This window comes from Caretta caretta, chromosome 6 (genome assembly GCF_965140235.1).
Source record: "Caretta caretta isolate rCarCar2 chromosome 6, rCarCar1.hap1, whole genome shotgun sequence".
NCBI lineage: Eukaryota > Metazoa > Chordata > Testudines > Cheloniidae > Caretta > Caretta caretta.
In genome coordinates, this window is record NC_134211.1 from 18575666 (window position 1) to 18598510 (window position 22845).

Consider the following 22845-nt stretch of genomic DNA (forward strand, 5'->3'; position numbering starts at 1 on the left):
CAAGTAGTACCCGTGGAGGAGGGTAGGAGTTCACGAACATGTAGATTGCAACATAGCTCGGCTGAACCCAGCGTCATCTCTGGCCTTCTGGGTGATGGCATAGTGTGCCATGAAAGTGTGAACTGAAGACCACATTGCAGCTCTGCAAATGCCCTTAATAGGGACGTGCTCCAAGACGGCCGCTGAGGACGCCTGAACTTTGGTCGAGTGGGTCCCCACAATCGGCAGTGATCCAGTTGGAAATCCTCTGCGACGACACCAGAAGGCCCTTCATCCTGTCCGTTGGCATGAAGAAGAGCTGGGTCGACCTGCAGAAGGGCTTGGTACACTCCAGATAAAACGCCAGGGCATGTCTGATATCCAGGGCATACAGCTTCCTTTGCTCACTAGTGGTGTGCAGCTCGGGAGAAACCCCATGAGGAAGATGTCCTGGTTAACATAGGAGGAAGACACCACCTTTGGCAGAAAGGCCAGATGAGTTTGCAGTTGAACTTTGTCCTTGTGGAACACCATATATGGCAGCTCAGATGTCAGGGCTTTAAGCTCCGACACTCATCTGGCAGATGTTATGGCCACAAGGAAAGTGACCTTCCATGACAGGTAAGAGAGGGAACAGGAGTCCATAGGTTCAAAGGGCAGGCCTATAAGCCTAGAAAGAACCAAGTTAAGGTCCCACTGTAGGACGGGCTCAGGCCGGTGGGAAGAGTCTCTCGAGGCCTCTCAGGAATCGAGCTGACATGTTGTGCGAGAACACCCGTCTGACCTTGGATCAGAGCGTGGAAAACAAAGATAGCTGCAAGGTGTACTCTGATGGAAGAGAGGGCCAGCCCCTAGTTCTTAAAATGGAGCCGGTAATATAAGATAGATTGTATGGAGGAGCAAGTTGGGCAAATGTTACACTTAGACGCACAGTGGGAAAACCTCATCCACTTGGCCTGGTAGGTTGCTCTAGTGGAAGGCTTCCTGCTCTCCAGGAGGATTTGCTGGACCTCGTTAGAGCAGGCCTACTCTTCCAAGTTCAACCACACAGCATCCATGCTGTGAGGTGGAGGGGGGCGAGGTTGGTGTGTAGGAGAGGCCTATGATCCTTTGAGAGCAAATCCGGTTGGTCGGGAAGGGGCCAGGGAGTGGTCACCATCAAGTCTATCAGTGTGCCGAACTAATGTTGACGCAGCCACACTGGGGCGATCATGATGATCTGGGCCTTGTCCCTCTTGGATCTTTGACAGGGCTCTATTGGTGAGAGGGATTGGCGGGAACGTGTACACCACACCTCCTGACCATGACAGAAGGAAGGAGTCTGAGATGGAGTCCTCGCCCAGACCCTGCAGGGAACAGAAGTGATGGCTTTTCCTGTTCTGTCTGGTGGCGAACAGGTCCACTTGGGGAGTTCCCCACCTCTGGAAGAGTGTCCAGGCTACCTCCGGATGGAGTGACCACTCGTGGTGAGAGGAAAAGGACCTGCTTAGGCAATCTGCCAGTGTGTTCCCAACACCGGGGAGGTGACAGGCCTCCAGGTGGATTGTATGCTCGATGCAGAAATGCCTCAGTTGGAGGGCCTCTTGACAGAAAGCAGGTGAGTGTGCTCCGCATTGCCTGTTGATGTAGAACTTCAAGGCCATATTGTCCATCAACACTCTCACCACCTTGCCTGCCAGGTGCGGCAGAAAAACCCTGCAGGCCAACTGTACCACTCCGAGTTCCTTGATATTTACGTGCAACACTATCTCCTCCAGGAACCACATGCCCTGGGTCTGGAGGTTGCCGAGATGCACTCCCCAACCTAAGGTCCGAGGCGTCCAATATCAGCTCAATGGAGTGACAAGGGCTGTTGAATGGAACTCCTTCCAGGACCACCTTGGGGTCGGTCCACCATTGCAGCAAGGTAAGTATTGCCAGTGAGATGGTGGTAACCTTTTCCAGGTGATCTCTGTACTGGGAATAGACCATCACCAGCCACTGCTGTAAGGGTCTCATCCAGAGCCTGGCATGGTAGACGACGTACATACATGCTGCCCAATGTCCAGCAGGCACAGGCAAACCCTGGCCTTGGTCAGGGGAAATGTGGAGACTCCCGCAATGAGGTCCACCAACGCTTGGAACCTTTCCTGTGGCAGAAACGCTCTGGCACAGGTGGAGTTGAGCACCGCTCCAATGAACTCTATCCTCTGCACCAGAACTAACGTAGACTTTTTGTTGTTTACCAGAAGGCCCAGGGATCGGCATGTGGCCTGCTGCACCCCTTTGGACTTGGGACCTGGATCAACCTTTGACCAGCCAGTGGTTGAGGTACAGGTATATCTGGATACCCTGACACCTGAGGTAAGCCGCTACTACCGACATGCTCTTGGTAAACACCCCCGGTGCTGTTGCTAGGCCGAAAGGGAGGACTGCAAAATGGTCGTGGGCCAATCCCACCGTGAAGTGTAGAAAATGCCTGTGTGCTTGGATGATTGCTATATGAAAATACAGGTCCTTCAAATCGTGGGCGGCATTCCAGTCTCCCAGATCCAGGGAGGGGATAATGGAGGCTAGGGAGATCATGTGGAACTTCAAGTTCTTTAGTTATTTGTTGAGGTCTCACAGGTCCAGGATGGGCCATAGACCGCCTTTGGGATTAAGAAGTACCGGGAATAGAAACTCTTGTTCCTGTAGTCGTGAGGAACCTCTTCCACTATACCTAGCTGCACCAACCCTTCTACCTCCAGCACGAGGAGATTCTCGTGAGAGGGGTCCCTGAAGAGGGACAGGGAAGGGGGTGGGTGCAGAAACTGGAAGGTATAACCCTGCGCCACTGTACTGAGGACCCAGGGGTCCAAAGTTATAGTAGTCCATACCGGGAGGAAAAAAGAAAGGGTTGGAGAAATACAGGAAAGATAGATCCAGGGTATAGTTTGGTAGGTCACCCTTGGGTGCACCCTCAAAACGCCCGCTTGCTACCCTGCTTATTGCAGGTCGAGCCCGATTGAGCGAAGGTGGGTGGCTTGGGCAGCATTTGTAGCCCCTGCTCTTTTGGGGGGGGGGCGCTCCTGCTGGGGTTGGCTCCCTTGGCCCTGGGCTGGGTGCGGTTTGAACCACTTACGGGCTGGACCGAGGACATACAGCCCTAGACTTTTCGGGGGGGGGGGGGGGGGGGGTTGGGAGTCCTTTAGGTCATGCAGCTTACTGTCCATCTGTTCTGCAAACAAGGCCTGGCTGTTGAAGGGGAGGTCCTGCATTGACTGCTGAGCCTCTGTCAACAGGCCAAAGATGAGGAGCCAGGATGCCAGCCGCATGAAGACGGCTGAGGCCATGGTGCGAGCTGCAGAGCCCGCCGCATTCGAAGATGCCTGGAGGACCACCCTGGCCAGAGCTGTGCCCTCCTGGAGGATTGCCCGGAATTTCTTCCTGGGCCCTTCAGTAAGCAAAACCTCGCACTTGGCCATGGCCTGCCACACGTTGTAATCGTAGCAGCAGTGAAGGAGAGTAGACAACCCGCCAAGCCAATGGGAGCCTGGAAGACAAACTTTTTGCCCAAACAGATCCAGTCTCTATTTTTGGGTGTGGATCCAGGTTGCCCCTGCCTCTCCCTTTGATTAACCGCCTCAACTACAACAGAGTTTTGAGCCAGGTGGTGTAGAGATACTTGTGGCCTTTAGCTGACACCAAGTATTTACATTCAGCCCTTTTTGAAATGGAGGGCAGGGAGGAGGGGGTTTGCCATAGGGCATTAATTTTTGATACCCCTTTGTGTAGGGGCAAAGCCACCCTAGCAGGTGCTGTGGAGCAGCGGATGCTAAATAGGGAGTCTGAGGGCTCCCCAGGTTGGAGGCAACCCTCTTCAAAAGCTCCTGATGAGCCTTAGAATCATCATCTTGTGGAACTAGGTGAGGGGGACCCGCAATGGCTTTGTTGGGCAACGATGAGGATGAAGCCGGTGCCGTGGGAGCCACCACGTCCGCTGGTGGTCCAGCAGACTGTTCCCATCTGCTCACGGGCCTGGCGTGTCCTGCCTTCTGGGGCCTCTACCTCTCGTGGAGGGCAGGATGTTTAGGCTGATGGCTTATCTGAGACTGCCGCAACCGAGTGGCCTGTTTGCAAGGGCTGGGGAAACCGCCACAGGTTCCAGAGATACCAGGCAGACGGCAGCCACTGGCTTTGGGGCCACAGAGTCAGTTGCCTTCCTGACAAGGTGGATAGTGCCACCGGTGCCAGGGCTTGTCCCGCTGTCAAGGAGTCCTGTTCAGTTCTGGAGTCAGAGGCAGAGTGGCTGCTGCCAGGCAACCATGATCAAGCGGACCAGCATTCCTTCTCCATGTGGTGCTAGCCACTATGCCTCAACATCAACCTGACTGATCGAGACCAGTCCCTCATGAGGGAACTTGGGGACCGCTGGTGTTTGGCATCGGTAGACCAGCAATCAACGCCTCTACGCCACTCGACCGGTACCGGGACCTGGAGCAGGACCGGTTATCAGGAAGATTTCCTCAACCATGGGATCCATGTGTCAGCAATGGGCGTCTGTTACAGGTGGCCGTGTTCAAATGATGGTTCGTGTGACCGGTGCCGAAGCCTTGGAGATACGAACAGCTGGTCGTGATGCTCTTTCCAGTGTGCGCGTGCGCACATGCGCACACCAAGGGCCCGGAGACTGAAGAGGGCTTCGTTGAGTCTGCCTCGCTGATGTGATGGCTCTGAGTGGCCGAGCATTGGCAGGACATCCCCCGCGATGGGGAGCGGTGCTGCTGAGGTGGCGACACAGAGTAAGACCCCAAAGCGGGTTTACCCTTTGACCGGGGTACCACCGGAGCTGGTGTGGGCACCACCGATAGCATCAGGATCTCCTTCGCTGCCTGCAGGGCCTCTGGTGTCGACAGGACTTCTAGATGACAGAGGCCCTCGTCACTGTCAGGGTGGCAGGCATAGTGCGGGATGGGCTGGACTGCTCAACTTGAGCTAGGGCCCGACTCCGTGATGGAGATGTCAAGTCGCCCGGCACAGGTCTTGGCTCTCCTCCAGCCCTGTCCTTTCCCTTATGGGAAGTGAGGAATCTTCCCCTCGTGGTTCTCTTTGGCTTCTTGGTCAGAACCAGGGAGGAGGATTGGTGCTGGCTTGAAGACATCAAGATCCAGTGGGATGTAGGAGAGATATTGGCAGTGGCCCTTTGGCTCTGCACAGGACTACACCTCCAACTCTGAGGACTCTTCAGGAGACCATGGGAGAGCAGTACCCTTCATTTCCATCAACCAGTAATGGAGCAGAGACATCTTTGCCGACAACAGAAGGGCCAGTTTTCCTCTGGTCAGTACCGAAGGGCCTGGTGCTGCATATGAGCTCGGGGCAACATGCTCCATTCTGTTCGACACGCTCATCAGAGCCAGTAGTTGTCCCATCAGGGTCAGCAGAAGCTGGCCACTGCAAAGGTCTCAAGGCACTGCGATCCCGCTGGCACCATGAGGTCCCCCTGGCATTGGCAGATGGGGCCCGTCACTGGACTCTATGGCACCTGCGAGCAGGGTGGAGTCGATGGTGCTGCTAGCAGAACGGGTGGAGGACTGGTCTGACATGGGTCACACTCCCCATATTTGTCCTTCCTCAGTACTGGGTAGTATCCTCTCTTGGACCAGTTTCTTGTGCTTCTCTCTCAGTACTGGACAGGAGGAATGGTGCTGAGAAACACGCGGTGCCAGAGGGTGCTTTACATTGAAGCCGAGGCACTGAGTTCAACTGGCTTGTCTCTGATGCAGGTCTAAGTGTGGCTTCCATTAGGACAGCTCTTAGTCTAGCCTCCCTGTCCTTTTTTGTATAAGACTTGAAGTGGCGGCAGATTTGGCAATGCTCTTATATGTGAGCTTCTTCCAGACATTTAGAGTGTGGGTTGCCCACAAGCACAGGCTTGCCGCAGGAGGCACAGAGTTTGAAGCCCAGAGACCAGGGCATGCCCAGCAGCAGAAGAAGCCCCTCTACACTAAGCAGGGGAGGGGGGCCTCACTGTACACAGTAATATTATCTACACTACTACTAGAAATTAAAACGGAAGATAACTAAACTAGAGAACAAAAAAACCACTGAATGAATGCCTTGCCGAAGCAAGAGAAGGTGTTCCAGTGACCATCTTCTTCTCAGAAGAAACTGAGATGGTGTGGGGGACTGGGCCCTTTATAGTGGTCCATGAGCGCGTGACACCAGAGGGCGTTAGAGCCAGCCTGATGGATACCACTAAGGGAAAAAATCTCTGGCGACAGTGCACACACACCTAATGTGGAATGGACATGAGCAAGAACTCTAAGAAAAACTATTATTTTTAAAGCCTTTATCACTAAATGACAGACTAATCGGTCTCCATTTTCATTTGGTAGAGTTACAAATTCCACTTACTTTCGGGGGCTCAAGTAGTAGCTCATGGAAGGATGCAAGTCGTGCTTTTATGGCTTCTAAAACACTTTTGTTGACTGAATATGTTGAATGGCTCATGCCTGGAGGACAGATCTCTATATGACCTTCAAATCTAAATATACAAAGAAGAGTTTGATGATTATATTGCAGGATTAGTTACAATATTAACTCAAATTAGACACAATCTTAACATAGCACCAGCTCTGTAAACCCAACTAGAAAAAGACTATACACAAAGGGGTAAATCTAGAGTAGCGGTTCTCAAACTGTGGGTCAGGACCCGAAAGTGGGGTCACAACCCCGTTTTAATGGGGTTGCCAGGGCAGGCTTAGACTTGCTGGAGCCTGAGGCCAAAGCTGAAGCCCGAGCCCCACCACCTGGGGCTGAAGCCAAAGCCAGAGAGCTTCAGTCCTGGGCAGTGGGGCTAAGGTTACAGGCCCCCTGCCTGTGGCTGAAGCTCTTGGGCTGCAGCTTTCCTACCTGGGGCAATGGGGCTCAAGCAGGCTCAGTCTTCGGTCCCCCGTCCTGAGGGTTTGTCTGGTCACTTCCTGCTATATGGAGTTGGCAACACTGATTAAATAGCAAGTCGCCATTAATCCCTAGGAAATGCTTTGTGCCAAACAGTACAAGTTTTAAAAGCATGTAACACTTGGCCTACACTTAAAAATTAGATCAACCTAGCGACACAGATTAGGGATGTGAAAAATTTCATGCCCTGTGTGACAGATGTGGCTAGGTCAGGGGTGGACAAACACATCTGGGTATGGAAATTGTATGGCGGGCCATGAATGCTCATGAAACTGGAGGTCAGGGTGTGCGAGAGGGTGAGGTCTCTGGCGGGGGTGTGGGCTCTGGGGTGCGGCTGGGGATGAGGGATTTGGGGTGCAGGAGTGTGCTCCGGGCTGGGACTGAGGGGTTCAGAGGATGGGACAGGGATCAGCACTGGGGGGATTGGGGTGCGGGAGGAGGTCAGGGGTGCAGGCTCCAGGCAGCGCTTACCTCAATCAACTCCCGGAAGCAGCGGCATGTTTCCCCTCCGGCTCCTACGCGGACCTGCAAAGCTGGCGCTTGGGGTGGGGCAGCATGAGTAGCCCCCAGCTACCCCTATGCGTAGGAGCTAGAGGGGGGATATTCCGCAGCTTCCGGGAGCTGCTTGAGGTAAGCATTGCCGGGAGCGTGCAGATTAAAAAGGTCTGACAGGCCAGATGCAGCCCGAGGGCAGTAGTTCGCCCATCCCTGGGCTAGGTCGATGAGGAGATAGAATTCTTAACTTAGGTCCATTTAAGATTGTGGTGTAGATATGCCTTAAGTCCCCAATGACTTTCACTGACAGTCACTTATGCTCCTATGTCACTTTAAAATTTTTTCACCAAGATGACTAAAAATATTTAGAAGCATTTGTGTTTCTTCACAGCTTAAAGTTTTGAGACGCAATGTATGCCTGCAGCACGACAGCTGTAAATTGTAATGTCACGAGTCCAATTCAAAGCAGATCTGCTGCCAACTTAAACCCTGTGCCTCTGGCAGAGGAATCCACTTAAACAAGTAAAAAATTCAAACATTGAAAGAGGCAAGTATGAGCAGAAAGACAGGGAAGTGATTAAGGAGTGTGCATCATCTTCCTCCTGTTTCAGTTCTAGAAAAAAGGAACAGACTGATACAAGAAAGAAAAAGTTCTAGTCTCCTGAAAACTAGGTTGCAGATAATGCTTTGGGGGTCAAAATAGGCCCATGGACTGGACCCGACCCCGACAGATATGAAGGACGGCAACTGTTAGCATCACTTAAGAGCAGAAGCTGAAACACAAGGAAAGCAAGACCAGACAGAAATGGCTTGTGGTCTAACAGTTGCAGGGGACACTCAGATGGGAGCCATCACCAGCTATCAAGACAAATCTGTGAAATGTAGGAACGCATCAAACATTTAATATCATGTTTTTCATAGAATCTGAGACTCTTGAGACAAACCACAACTGAGAACAGTGATGTGCTCAGACACTTATAATTCCACCACTGTAGTATATAAACAGAAGCTGACTAATATGAAAGTCAGCATAAAGGATTTCAAAAACTGAGAAATAAAGCTGGTATTTAAGGATGCAATTTAAAAAAGTTTATATGGCTACATTTTTACATTAGATCAAGAGAACCCTTCCAGGTGGGAAGCTGGCAGACACCTGTTGGGGGGTGGAGGTGGGGAGCGTATAATATATCCTGCAGTTCATGGAAAGATGCAAGTCATGCCACCTCTACAAAAGGTAAATTCAGCAGCAGCACAAATCTCACAAAGGAAGTGATCACAGAGGGGGTGAAAAGTCTTACGTTGGTCGCCTTGTCTCAAGTAAGGTCAGTAATATTTGGATTGCACTGACTATTGCAGATTCATTTTTCTCTTTATGAAAAATATTTGATAGTAGCTGTTCTATAATTTCTTGCCTAGAGAGAAAACATCAACAGTTAGACATACTTTTGTATTTTAAAAAGTTGTATTTATACAGAGACAGATAGCTACAGTGTTTCTTTGTAAAAATGCTGGACAAGATTGGGTGGGGGTTCAAGGCCATTTTCACATTTTTCCCCTCCTCCTACAATATCAAGCTGGTTTCCTTCATCATTTTTCTGACAGTTATTAGCCCACAGCGGCAGATTTAAATGTTTTAAATCCAGGCTTCTGTTAAGTGCCAGCATAATGCACAACTATCAGACAAGACCCACCATTCATAAAAGTGTGTGATATGAAATTAAATTCAGCTTCGCTCACTTTCATAAATTTAGAGTGGTAGCGGTGTTAGTCGAGATCAGCAAAAAACAACGAGGAGTTCTTGTGGCACCCTAGAGATTAACAAATTTATTTGGGCATAAGCTTTCGTGGGCTAAAACCCACTTCGTTGGATGCATGCAGTGGAAAATACAGTAGGAAGATATATATACACAGGGAACATGAAAAAAATGGGTGTTGCCATACCAACTGTAAAGAGACCAATTAATTAAGGTGGGCTATTATCAGCAGGAGAAAAAAAACCCTTTTGTAGTGATAATCAATATGGCCCATTTCAAACAGTTGACAAGAAGGCAAGAGTAACAGTAGGGGGGAAAAAAAATTAGCATGGGGAAATAGTTTTTACTTTGTGTAATGACCCATCCACTCCCAGTCTTTATTCAAGCCTAATTTAATGATGTCCAATTTGCAAAGTAATTCCAGTTCTGCAGTTTCTTGTTGGAGTCTGTTTTTGAAGTTTTTTTTGTTGGAAAATTGGGACTTTTAGGTCTGAAATTGAGTGACCAGGGACGCTGAAGTTTTCTCTGACTGGTTTTTGAATGTTATAATTCTTGACGTCTGATTTGTGTCCATTTATTCTTTTACGTAGAGACTGTCCAGTTTGACCAATGTACATGGCAGAGGGGCATTGCTGGCACATGATGGCATATATCACATTGGTAGATGTGCAGGTGAACGAGCCTCTGATGGTGCAGCTAACGTGATTAGGTCCTATGATGGTATCCCTTGAATAGATATGTGGACAGAGTTGGCAACGGGGTTCGCTGCAAGGGTAGATTCCTGGGTTAGCGTTTTTGTTGTGTGGCTCCTGGTGAGTATTTGCTTCAGGTTGGGGGGCTGTCTGTCAGTGAGGACTGGCCTGTCTCCCAAGATTTGTGAGAGCAATGGGTCATCCTTCAGGATAGGTTGTAGATCCTTGATGATGCATTGGAGAGGTTTTAGTTGGGGGCTGAAGGTGATGGCTAGTGGTGTTCTGTTCCTTTCTTTGTTGGGCCTGTCCTGGAGTAGGTGACTTCTAGGTGTTCTGGCTCTGTCAATCTGTTTCTTCACTTCAGCAGGTGGGTATTGTAGTTTTAAGAACGCTTGATAGAGATCCTGTAGGTGTTTGTCTCTGAGGGATTGGAGCAAATGCGGTTGTATTGTAGAGCTTGGCTGTAGACAAGGGATCGTTTGATGTGGTCTGGATGAAAGCAGTCAGTAGGTTTCTGCTATAGGATGTTGTTTATGTGGCCATTGCTTAGTAGCACTGTAGCATCCAGGACGTGGATCTCTTGTGTGGACTGGTCCAGGCTGAGGTTGGTGGTGGAATTCCTCAAGGGCTTCTTTTCCATGGGTCCAGATGAAGAAGATGTCATCAATGTAGCGTAAGTAAAGTAGGGGTGCTAGGGGACGAGAGCTGAGGAAGCACTGAGAGGAAGCTTGATGGCTTGAATAAAGACTGGGAGCGGATGGGTCATTACACAAAGTAAAAACTATTTCCCCATGCTAATTCCACCCCCCCACCCCCCCTACTGTTACTCACACCTTGTCAACTGTTTGAAATGGGCTATCCTGATTATCACTATAAAAGGTTTTTTTTTCTCCTGCTGATAATAGCCCACCTTAATTAATTGGTCTCTTTACAGTTGGTATGGCAACACCCATTTTTTTGGGGGGGGAGGGTGTGTGTGTGTGTGTGTGTGTGTGTGTGTGAGAGATCTTCCCTACTTGTTTTCCACTGCATGCACTGAACAAAGTGGGTGTTGGCCCACGAAAGCTTATGTCCACGTAAATTTGTTAGTCTCTAAGGTGCCACAAGTACTCCTCGTTTTTTCATAAATTTAGTTACTTCACAAAACACCCATCCATTTTGTTGGCTGCACATAATGGGAAAGTAATTCTTGTTATTTCCAAAAGGTTTCAAATAACTAAAAATAAATGCCACCATTCAGAGATACACAGCAAATAAATCAGAAGTTAAACTGTCCAACATACTTCTCTAGAGTTGCAAGCAGCGGGTCTGGTTCTGAACTGTTCTGTACTTGTAACATCTGGTCTCTGCTCAGGCGAATAATTTCACAGAGCGACTGTGATGCATTTGAATGCCTCTGAAAAAGAAAATGTTTTTGTTGTAAGAGCAGTATAGGACTACACATTATCTAAAGAATACTTCTCATCCCAGAAATTATGAAGCTGTGCACAAAAAACCATGACCAAATGCCAAGCAATCTGTGTTATTTTATAGGGGAAGGTAAAGTTTTTTTCAAACACATTTCTAAACATCAAATGCCTTTAGACAGGACTCCATTCCACTGCCACCAAGATGGCAGAATAGCACTGCTAGGGGACTCCTGCCATCCTATCTCATCCCCTCAAGAATTTCAGGGGCCAGACCCTGATGCAGATCTGATAATATGTACTAATTCCATAAATAAGCAAAGTCAATACTGACATTAAAGTCCTATTTCTGATTACAATATTGCTTTAAGATTTTCTGTTACCTAAGACAGGCCGACTAGAATCATAACTTCTTGTAACAGCAATAATTACTAAGTTAAACAGCTAGATCTTGACAAGCACAACACAGTACTTACATCTTCATCTTGAGACGGATGTACAATTTCTACAAGCCGCTGGATAATTCTCTCCTCATTTAACCACTGTAAAAAAATTTAGTGATATTGAATAAAAAGGCAGTATTTTTCCATTAAATCAGAGAAACATACAAAGCATAACCTGAGCATGCTGAAGGTCATCTATCACAACTTCTTTAGTAGCATTCTTATTCTTCAAATTAATATTTTTGGATAATAAATTCTAAATTTTCAGAGTAGATACCAAGAGTAGGATAGAAATGTGTAGTGCCAGTGATTACTGCTGGCCTACTATAAATCTTTTGTGGAAAGCAATTAAATACAATTATGAAAAAGGCATTCTATTTGCTTTGAGACAAGTGACATCACACTTGACATTTTGCATTATAACTAGATAATGAACAACAATGTTGAGGCGTACTGGCTCCATATCTTCCAAGTTTTCTTCCTTATTTTCTCAATTTACAGGAAAAGAACTCTTTTCTCTGGGAAAAATACATTACCATACTGGACCTGAAGAAAACGGCAATACCATGTACAGGCCTTGGGACCCCAGAAGGCTTATCTTCACATACTTGCTGTGTACACAAATCCCCAAACTCCAATGTATTAGTGCAAATAGCTAAAACAGTCAATGTAGCCCTCTGAGGAACATGTTACCAAACTGTTAGTAAAATGCATTAAAAAATAAAAAAGCTCAGTTGGCAAGTTAATTTATATCTGCATACATAAAAAAAAATTAAACTTTTGGAACAGACTCCTGAGGCACTGGATTGATGGCTCAGAGGCTTTTATAAACCTAAGTACATAAAACGTAATATAAAAGCGGGTTTCATCTCACCTAAACAGATTCATCAGCAAATATATTAAAAACCGACAACTCTCAAGCCAAGCCCCTCCTCTAAAGATGAGGGAGAGACTTCAAACTGCATTTACAACATGCTGAAGTGGTCAATGCATCTAGGTGCTGGCAAACCAAGGCAAGATTCATCGCAAGAAATCCTCCCCAAGTACACTCTGCCAAAACTCCCTGCCATTTACAATAGGGGAGCTTAAGTAGCTCTGCTGATCTCATACCATACTTGCTGCATTTGCAAAAGACAATATCAGGTTACCCGCAGCCAAACCAGTCAGAGCTTCGTAAGTGATAAATTCATAAAAAAAATGCAGTGCCATTAAATACCAGATCTGCAGTAATTTTCTACGTTTAGTTTCCTTTATCTGGATTGCATTCTCCAGTGAAGACAATATTGTTAATTGAGAGGGAAGAAGCTATCAGTGATGAGCTTTTCAAAACTTTTACATTAAAGTAGTTTTTAAAGTTCTGTTCATAACTATAAAAAGGCTTTCCTATACTTTTTTTATAAATAAAAATTCAATGTAACTCAACTGTAAAATATCTGGAGTGCATTGGAAGGAAGCTACCCTTGGAAGGCTACCTTTATATAGAGTATCCCTAATCTAAAGCGATTAGTTTTAATAAAAACGGTTACCTACTTCTGAAACCGTTATTCTTCGAGATGTGTTGCTCATGTCCATTACAAGTAGGTGTGGGTGAACCGCATGCATGATTGTCAGGTTTTCCCCCTAGCGGTACCCATTGGGTCAGCTCTGGAGCCACCTGGAGTGGTGCCTTCATGGAGGTATATATAGCTTCCCTGCCGACCTCTGAACTCTTCAGTTCCTTCTTGCCAGATACTCCAACAGAGGGGAGGCAGGTTGGTCGTGAAATGACCATGAGCAACACATCTTGAAGAACAGTTATGAAAGGTAGGTAACCATTTTTTCTTCGAGTGATCACTCATGTCAATCCCAAGTAAGTGATGCCCAAGCAGTTCCCCAGAGGGGGGATCAGACTTCATCAAGTTGCAGACTCTACCAAATGCAGCATCAACCCTATCCTGTGGTGATGGCAAAGTGAGATGGAAAGGTATGGATAGACAACCAGGTTGCTGCCCTGCAGATATCCTGAATGGGGACCTGCGCCAAGAACACTGCAGATGAAGCCTGTGCTCTGGTGGAGTGCGACGTGAACGCTGGAGCTGGAATCTTTGCCAGGTCATAGCACATCCTGATGCAGACCGTGATCCAAGAAGAAATTTGTTGGGATGAGATAGGAAGCCCTATCATCCTTTCAGAGACAGTGATGAAGAGTTGCATCGACTTTCTAAACGGCTTTGCACACTTGATGTAAAAAGCCAGTACATATCTAACATCCAGAGCATATGCTCTGTCATTGGCATGCAGTTTCGGGAAGAACACTGGCAGGAAAATGTCCTGATTCGTATGGAACTGCAAAACTACTTTGGGGACAAAGACCGGGTGTGTCCACAACTGCACCTTGTCCTTATAGAAAATTCTATAAGGGGGCTCAGAAGTTAATGCTTTGGGCTCAAACACCCTTCTGGCTGAAGTTATGGCCACAAGGAAAGCCATTTTCCAAGAGAGGTAGAGCAAAGAGTAGGTTGCTAGAGGCTCAAAGGGGGGGTCCCATGAGCCTCGAGAGGACCAGGCTGAGGTCCCATGTGGGGGATCCGTTGCCACACCTGTGGATATAGTCTGTCTAGCTCCTTAAGGAAGTGTCCAGCTATGGGGCTAGCAAATATTGACTGCCCCACCACACCTGGGTGGAAAGCAGAAATAGCTGCCAGGTGCACCTTAACTGACGAGACTGCCAGCCCCTGTTGCTTTGAGTAAATAGTCCAGTATAAAGTGGATTGAGGATTGGAGCGGAGAGGTACCCTTCTGGAGGATCAAATAGAGAACAGTTTCCACTTGGCCAGATAAGTGGCGCGAGTGGAGGGTTTTCTACTGCTCAGAAGAACCTCCTTAACCAAATCAGAGCACTGAAGCTCTGACGAGTTCAGTCATGGAGTTTCCATGCTGTGAGGTGAAGACAATCCAAATTGGGATGCTGGAGGCGGCCGTGGTCCTGCATGATGAGGTTCGGAATCATGGGAGCATCCTCTAAGAGGTCTAACAGCGTGGAGAACCAGTGTTGGTGGGGCCTTGCTGGTGCTATGAGAATAAGTGATGTCTTGTCTTACCGGACCTTGAGGAGGACTTTGTGGATGAGAAGGAAGGGTTGGAACACATACAGAAGTTTTCTCATCCACGAAAGGAGAAAAGTGTCCAACATGGAGCCGGGGCTGTGGTTCAGGAAGGAGCAGATCTGCTGGCACTGGAAGATAATGCTGGCAACATCTTGGTGGAGAGACCATTCGTGGCCATGAAAGGACCTGCTGAGGCAATCAGCTAGTTTGTTTTGTGAGCCCGGCAGGTATGACACCTCTAACTGTATCAAGTGGGAGATGCAAAAGTCACAGAGTTTGAGAGCTTCCTGGGACAGGGGAAAGGAGTAAGCACCATCCTGTTTGTTTATATAGCACATTGCTGTGGTACTGTCCATCAACACACACACACACACACTTGCCCTGAAGACAGGCCTGAAACGTCTGACAAGCTAGACACACCACTCGCAGCTCTCTGACACGGATCTGTAACAATAGTTCTGCCTGGGACCATAGACCTTGAGTCCTGACATTGCCCAGGCATGCCCCCCACCCCATCACCGATACATCTGTGACTAGTGACAGCGATGGCTGTGGCTTGGAGAAAGGTACTCCCGCAAAGACTACCTGCAGCTGTAGCCACCAACAGAGGGAATGGAGGATCCGAAGAGGCAGTGTGACCAGCCTGTCCAGAGGGTGCCAACTCGGCCTGTACACCTAAGCCAGCCATGACTGGAGAGGGTGGAGCCGCAGCCTTGTTCGCTGCACTATGTAGGTGCAAGCCACCATATGACCCAGCAATCTTAGGCAATTCCTGACTGTTCTGCTTGGGAACCGATGGAGACCTTCGATGATGGCACTTAGGATCAGAAATCGAGACTCGGGCAGAGACGCCCTGGCTTGGGTGGAGTCCAAGACAGAGAACGCAAAAAGAAAAGGAGTACTAGTCTCTAAGGTGCCACAAGTACTCCTTTTCTTTTTGCGAATACAGACTAACACGGCTGCTACTCTGAAACAAGACAGAGAACATAATTAATTGGGGCCGAGTGGGGATCAGGGTCAATTTTGCGATGTTGAGGCCGAGACCGAGTCTGAAGAACATTGCCCGCACCAGATTCACGTGTTCCTCCCCCTGGGCTTGGAGATCTGCCCTTGATGAGCCAGTCGTCCAGATACGAGAAGACTTGCACCCGGTGCCTGCGAAGAAAGGCCACCACAACTGCCATGCACATGGTGAACACCCTAGGGGTTGCCGATAGTCCGAATGGGAGGACCGTGAACTGATAGTGCAGGCCTCTGACCACAAATTGCAGAAAATGTCTGTGGGATGGGATTATGGAGATGTGGAAGTATATGCATCTTTCAAGTTGAGGGTGGCTCCACATCCAGGGAGGGAAATGATGGAAGCCAAGGATACCATGCAGAACTTCAATTTCTTCATGAATCTGTTGATATTTCGCAAGTCTAGAATAGACATGAGCCCACCCTTGGCCTTGGGGATTAGAAAACAACAGGAGTAGAACCCCCTGCCCCTGAACTCCAGATGAATCTCCTCTACCTCCTGAGTAGAGGGAGCAATTGCATCTCCTGCACAAGGAGTTGCTTGTGAGAAAGGTCCCTGAAGAGAGACAAGGAAGGTGAGTGGGAGTGAACAGAATTGTAGAGAGTATCCCAATTCCATTGTGCTCGGGACCCAGCCATCTGAGGTGATCTGAGACCAGTCACGGTAGAAATGGGACAGACTGTTCATAAAGGGAGGGAAAAGATCCGGGGATTGAGCTGGTGCTCCATCCTCAGGAGTACCTTCAAAAGTTTCACAGAAAGAAAAAGGAGTACTTGTGGCACCTTAGAGACTAACCAATTTATTTGAGCATAAGCTTTTGTGAGCTACAGCTCACTTCATTGGATGCATACTGTGGAAAATACAGAAGATGTTCTTATACATACAAACCATGAAAAAATGGGTGTTTACCACTACAAAAGGTATTCTCTCCCCCCACCCCACTCTCCTGCTATTAAAAAGCTATTAAAAAGCTATTACCAGCAGAAGAGTGGGGTGGGGGGAGAGAAAACCTTTTGTAGTGGTAAACACCCATTTTTTCATGGTTTGTATGTATAAGAACATCATCTTTATTTTCCACAGTATGCATCCGATGAAGTGAGCTGTAGCTCACGAAAGCTGATGCTCAAATAAATTGGTTAGTCTCTAAGGTGCCACAATTACTCCTTTTCTTTTTGCGAATACAGACTAACATGGCTGTTACTCTGAAACCTTCATAAGTTTGGCTTTGTGCCCCTGCCATAAATCTAAAGGGAAGGGTAACCACCTTTCTGTATACAGAACTATAAAATCCCTCCTGGCCAGAGGCAAAACCCTTTCACCTGTAAAGGGTTAAGAAGCTAAGACAACCTCACTGGCACCTGACCAAAATGACCAATGAGGAGACAAGTTACTTTCAAAGCTGGAGGGGGGACAAAGGGTCTGTCTGGGTGATGCTTTTGCTAGGACCAGGTCAGGAATGCTCTTCAGAACTTCTGTTAAGTTAGTAAGTAATCTAGCTAGAAATGCGTTATATTTTCTTTTGTTTAATGGCTGGTAAAATAGCTGTGCTGAATGGAATGTATATTCCTGTTTTGATGTCTTTTTGTAACTTAAGGTTTTGCCTAGAGGGATTCTCTATGTTTTGAATCTGATTACCCTGTAAGGTAGTTACCATCCTGATTTTACAGGTGGTGATTCTTTTACTTTTTCTTTAATTAAAATTCTTCTTTTAAAGATCCTGATTGCTTTTTCATTATTCTTAAGATCCAAGGGTTTGGGTCTGTGTTCACCTGTACAAATTGGTGAGGATTTTTATCAAGCCTTCCCCAGGAAAGCGAGTGTAGGGCTTGGGGGGATATTTTTTGGGGGAAGACGTCTCCAAGTGGGCTCTTTCCCTGTTCTTTGTTTAATACGCTTGGTGGTGGCAGCATAGGGTTCAGGGACAAGGCAAAGTTTGTACCTTGAGGAAGTTTTTAACCTGAGCTGGTAAGAATAAGCTTAGCGGTCTTTCATGCAGGTCCCCACATCTGTACCCTAGAGTTCAGAGTGGGGAAGAAACCTTGACAAAAAGGTGGTTACCCTTCCCTTTAGATTTATGACAGCCCCACTGCTGTTTAGCCAAGCCCTGGCCCTGGCCCGAGAAGGATTGTGATGGGTGCCTCCTGTTACTCCTGCCCTGCTTTCTACTAAAATCCTGTCTAGGAGGGGCAGAATAGAATCGCAGAACAGCTTGGGGGTTTAAACGGCTTTGAGGAGCCAGTGTGTGAATCCTCAGGGATTTAAGGGCCACCCACGAGTCCTTAAGGCTATGCAGCCTTGAGTCCATCCGCTCTGCAAACAGGCCTGGGTAGTCGAAGGGCACATCCTGGATTGTATTTTGGACCTCTTGCGGGAACCCAGAAACTTGGAGCCAAGAGCTGCACCTCAGTCACTGCCGTGGCCATAGTGCAGGTAGTCGAGTCAACGGGGTCCACGGTGGCCTGGAGAGAGGTCCTGGCCGCCACCCTGCCCTCCTCTAGGATCGCTGCGAATTCAGATTGTGAGTCCTCCAGGTGCAATTCCTAGAACTTTGCCAAAGGAATTGTAAGCATAGCGTCTTAGGACTGCATGTTGGTTAGCTATTCAGAGCTGGAGCCCCCCAGGAGTATACTTTTCGACCTAAGAGGTCCAGCTTCTTGGCTTCCTTGCATTTAGGCATGAGCCCCGGTGGGCCTGCCACTCCTCATGGTTAGCTGCCTCCAACACCAGGGTCCCAGGCACGGGGTGGGTAAAGAGGTGCTTGTACCCTTTGGATGGCACCAAGTATCCCTGCTCTACCCCCTTGGCTGTTGACGGGATAGAGGCAGGATTGTGCCACAATACCTCGGTAGTGTTTTGGATAGTTTTAGTGAGTCAACACTACCCTCAGGGGCCAAAATATCCACCACTGGGTCAGTGTCCTTCACAACTTCCTCCGCCTGCACATTAAAGTTTTGGGCAGCCCTCCTAAGGAGGTTCTAATGGGCCCTAATATCCATAACAGGCAATGTGGTGGATGTCCCCACCACTGCCTAATCAGGGGAGGATAAGGAAAACCCCTTCGGTGGCACAGGGTCTGCCTGGGTCTCGGTCCCTTGCGTTGCGCAGGTGGCTGCTGTGGTACCTTTGGTGCCATGGTGGCTACGGTGCCGGCGCTCATGCCAGTGCCCTATGTTGCCGGTTCATCAGCCTGAGCGCCCCAACCACAAGGGGGTTCTTGGGTGACCAAGGAAGCTGACGGAGGCGCACGGACCTCTGATGCCACCGACATGGCCCCATACTCTAGCACTTGGGCCTGGTGATAGGTTCATGGTGTCCAAAAGGGCCACTGAGTAGGCCCCTGCCACAGAGGGCCAGGACATTATGGGCACCGGTTGCCTTTCATCCTGCCTGGGGCAGCGCCGGGAGCAGTACCAGCTCCAGCACGACATGTAGGAGTCTGCCTCTGAATCCGAAGAGAAATCCGAGCCCAACCATGGCAGAGCGGACCCAGACGGTGCGGGGGAACGGTGCCATATCATAGTGGGCTTGCCCCGGTGGCAGAAAAGTGTCAGTACAGCTGTTGGTGCTGTACACGGGTTGATGAGATAGGGGACTGTGCAGTCATGGCAATCAGGTCCCTTGCCGCCTAGAACATGTCCGGCGTGTAGGAAAGATCCAGATCCTCCTCCAGTTCCTCCTGCACTGTGGAGTCCACCAGGACCAAACTGATGGACTTCCCCGTGAGGCAGGAGTTAATGGTGCATAGGTAGGACCACGGCCAAGTGTCCTATCAGCCTTTTTGTTCTTGTACGACACTACTCACAGTCAGAGATGCCGCACGCTGGAGCTGGTTCTCGGTGTGGGGAAATGGCAGTGCCGGGGCTCCTCAGATGAATCCTTCCTCAGCACTAAAACCTCCCGCACAGACGCCGGGGCACTCTGCACTGAAGTTCTCTGTGCCGGGTCTAAGGGCTGACTCCATGAGGAGGACTTTCAGCCTAGAGTCCCGTTCCTTTTTAGTTCTGGAGGTAAAGCCCCTGCAGATTTTGAACCTGTTGGACTGGTGACTTTCACCCAGGCACTTGAGAGAGGAATCGTGTGGGTCCCCTTTGGCCATGGGCTTAAGGCACGACCCGAAGCTCTGAAAACTAAAAACCTTCCAACAATCCGTGCCTCCTACCCACAACATAATCGTAAGTACCAGCTACTTCACATACATGACTATTCCCAAAAGAGATTCTGAAGGGGGAAAAAAAAAAAAAAAAAAAAAATCACACCACGTACCTGAAATCTTATGTGCCAGCACCATGCCACACTGGAGTTTTGTTATCTGTTATGCGAGAACAGAGATGGAGCCAGTGACATGACTCTGTTTAGCGTAAAAGAGCAAGGTTCATTTTTATCTGTTCAGGTGTGACTGAGCCTTTAGTTAGTGAGGGCGTACTGGCTTTCAGGTTAGTGGGCTTCAGTGTTCCTTTGCAGTTAACTTTTTAATGTTTATAAACCTGGTATACACTGAGGTGGTTTAAAGCACAGCACAGGTTTTTAGGTTTCCAAATCTGTGAACCTCTACCTCTGAGATTTTATTATTTATTTTTGCTGGTCATAATGTGGGAAGGTATCCTCTCCACCCTCTGCTCATGAGGTTATGTATGTGTCTTGTAGCACTCTTCTGAACACCAGCTGGAAGGAATTTTTTTTCCCCAGTAAGTGTGGACTGATTCTTTTCTTGTAGAAAGCATGTAATTTTTTCAGGTACACACTGATTAACACAGAAAACAACTGGGGCTGTTAATTTTCTATGGAATTTGAAGAAAGTTTAAGTTCAACTATATTTTCCAGTACAGTGGTGAAATGGGTGCTTATATACACAAACATCAACATGCTTAACTACTCACTTTCCCCCCAAATATGTAGTATTTTAGTCTGTTTAACATGGAATATGGGAGTTAGGTGAGAAGCCATTTCAGCGTATGTATGACTTATTAAAAGACATTTTAAGTAGAACTGTATCCCAAACTGCATTATGATACTGTGCCCAAACATTGCATTCAATGGGAGATTCAATTTCCTTTATAGGAACAGAGCAGACTCCTGAAACTCTTACCACAAAAGTGGTCCATAGTCATGCAAATAGTCCCATTGTCTTCAATGGGACTAATCAAATGATTGAGCATTTACATGATTAGGTTCCAAGTTAGTAAATTGTTCTGGATGAAACTGACAATGTTGGATCAGAAGGAGCTTCATTCGAATAAAGGTGGGCAGATTATGATAAGTATTAGCTCTGTTGCTAAGATAAGGAACATATTTTCAGAAAAGTTCTTGGCAGATTCCTGAGGCAGCTGATTTAAGGCCGTCAGTGTTCAGAATTATAATCTTCACTTATAGTTCTCTTACCCACAAAGCTGGGAAATGAGACATGTTTTCTTTGTTTTGCTGCTCCAGTTCCACTTAACAAAATGCATATTAGACTAGTTTGACTCCAAAGAAGAATTCTATGTACACTGGGGACAACACCTGATTCCCATCAGGCTACAGAACTGGGCTGACATGAGAATTCAAACTTCCTCTGGTCAGTAAAAGCAGAAACATTCCTCTAATGATTTGGACTTGATGTAATGCAGTATGAATGTCATGGATAATTCAGACCAATGGGGAGAAACAGAATCAAAAACACTGTTTAAACAACTTCCGTCTCCCCTTACCCCTCCCCTCAAGGATCCTGACTAACTTAACAGCACAATATATATGCTAAACAAACAAAGCCTTTGTTTGTTAGCATATGTATTGTGCTGTTAAAGCCATATAAAGAATGAATGCCCTCCCTAGCCACCTTCAGCTCCTTTAAGGAGCAGAGCGCAGTTTCATCTATCCAGAGGTGGGGGCTAGCCCCAATTCTTTCCATTACCCTGTACCTGCTAAAAATCTCTTGCCGGTACTGCATACTGGAGGGTACCACAATACTTGCACTACTGTGTGTGCTCCAGAGGGATAGCATGGGTTCATCATCATGTTGAATTTCCCCAGGGAAGTTTTTGCAGCCTCTGCCTTGTGCCTCCTCCCTCAGTGCTGCCTTATATAGTATGAGGCTACATTAACAACAATGTGTTTACCCTGGAGGGCTCACCTGAGTGCTAGTTCATCATTTAGCAGCAAGGCATTCGCTGGGAAATATCCCACCTGATATCAACACGGTTGCTTTAGGAGAAGCTCAGGGAGCTTGTGAGCAGGACCCCAGACAACCCTCTGATTAGCGACTGCAGGAAGATTTAGGAAAAGGGGAGCTACTCCTAACATGTGTGAGCAAGAAACAGAAAGGGCTCAAGGAGCTGAGATAGGTCATTGTTCCAGTGGCCCTGTGCAAGTCTGTTTTAATTGTACTGGTGGAGGGCTATGTAACACTCTTCATGCAGACTGGGGCGGAAACAACTATAGCAACAGACATTATACTAGACTACACTGTGTCTGTACAAATACAGTATTCCCTGAACATTTCTAGCTTGTTGTGATTGTACAGTATCACCCAGCATTGAGAGTCAAACCCCCCCAGCAAGTAATAGTGGAGTGCCTAGCAGTAGCAGTACCACTAGCAGTAAGAAAACCAGGAAAACCATTAGTTTGGGTACTAAAACAGACTCTTCAAGGCGTTTTGATGCAGGCGAGTGTGCCCTAGACATTGGCATTGCTCTGGTCTTACTCCGACCACTGTGAGAACAATTCAGAGTAATGCTGACAAGATCAGGGCTAGTGCTCAGTGTGTAACACCACTTAGCGTTACTAAAATAAGTCGATCAAGCAGTTTGATGGAAAACAGAGTGTCGTCTCTCAGTGTGGACAGAGGATCAAAACCAGCAGAACTTACCTCTACATTTGCTAGGCAAGGCAAAAGGCAAAAAATCTGTATGACAATTTAGAAAGAGACCAAGGTGAAGGATCAAAGCCAGAGACTTTCACCGCAAGTCGGGGATAGTTTGATTGGTTCAAGAGGCGCTTCCACCTCCATAATATCAAGATGTCTGGTGAGGCGGCTAATGCAGATACTACAGCAGCTAAAAAATTCCCT

The 22845-nt window shown here is 47.7% G+C and overlaps 1 protein-coding gene across 12 annotated transcripts in view; it reads right to left on the reverse strand.

Moving 5' to 3' along the window:
- PPP6R3 (protein phosphatase 6 regulatory subunit 3) overlaps positions 1-22845 on the reverse strand; it is a 138600-nt gene that overhangs the window by 62899 nt on the left and 52856 nt on the right. For all 12 annotated transcript variants that reach the window (XM_048855292.2, XM_048855303.2, XM_075129297.1 and 9 more), the window contains 4 exons: positions 11727-11792; positions 11128-11240; positions 8697-8810; positions 6358-6487 (listed from right to left, as the gene is read on the reverse strand). In XM_048855292.2, coding sequence (XP_048711249.2) covers positions 6358-6487; positions 8697-8810; positions 11128-11240; positions 11727-11792 — 423 coding nt within the window. The remainder of the gene's footprint in view (positions 1-6357; positions 6488-8696; positions 8811-11127; positions 11241-11726; positions 11793-22845) is intronic.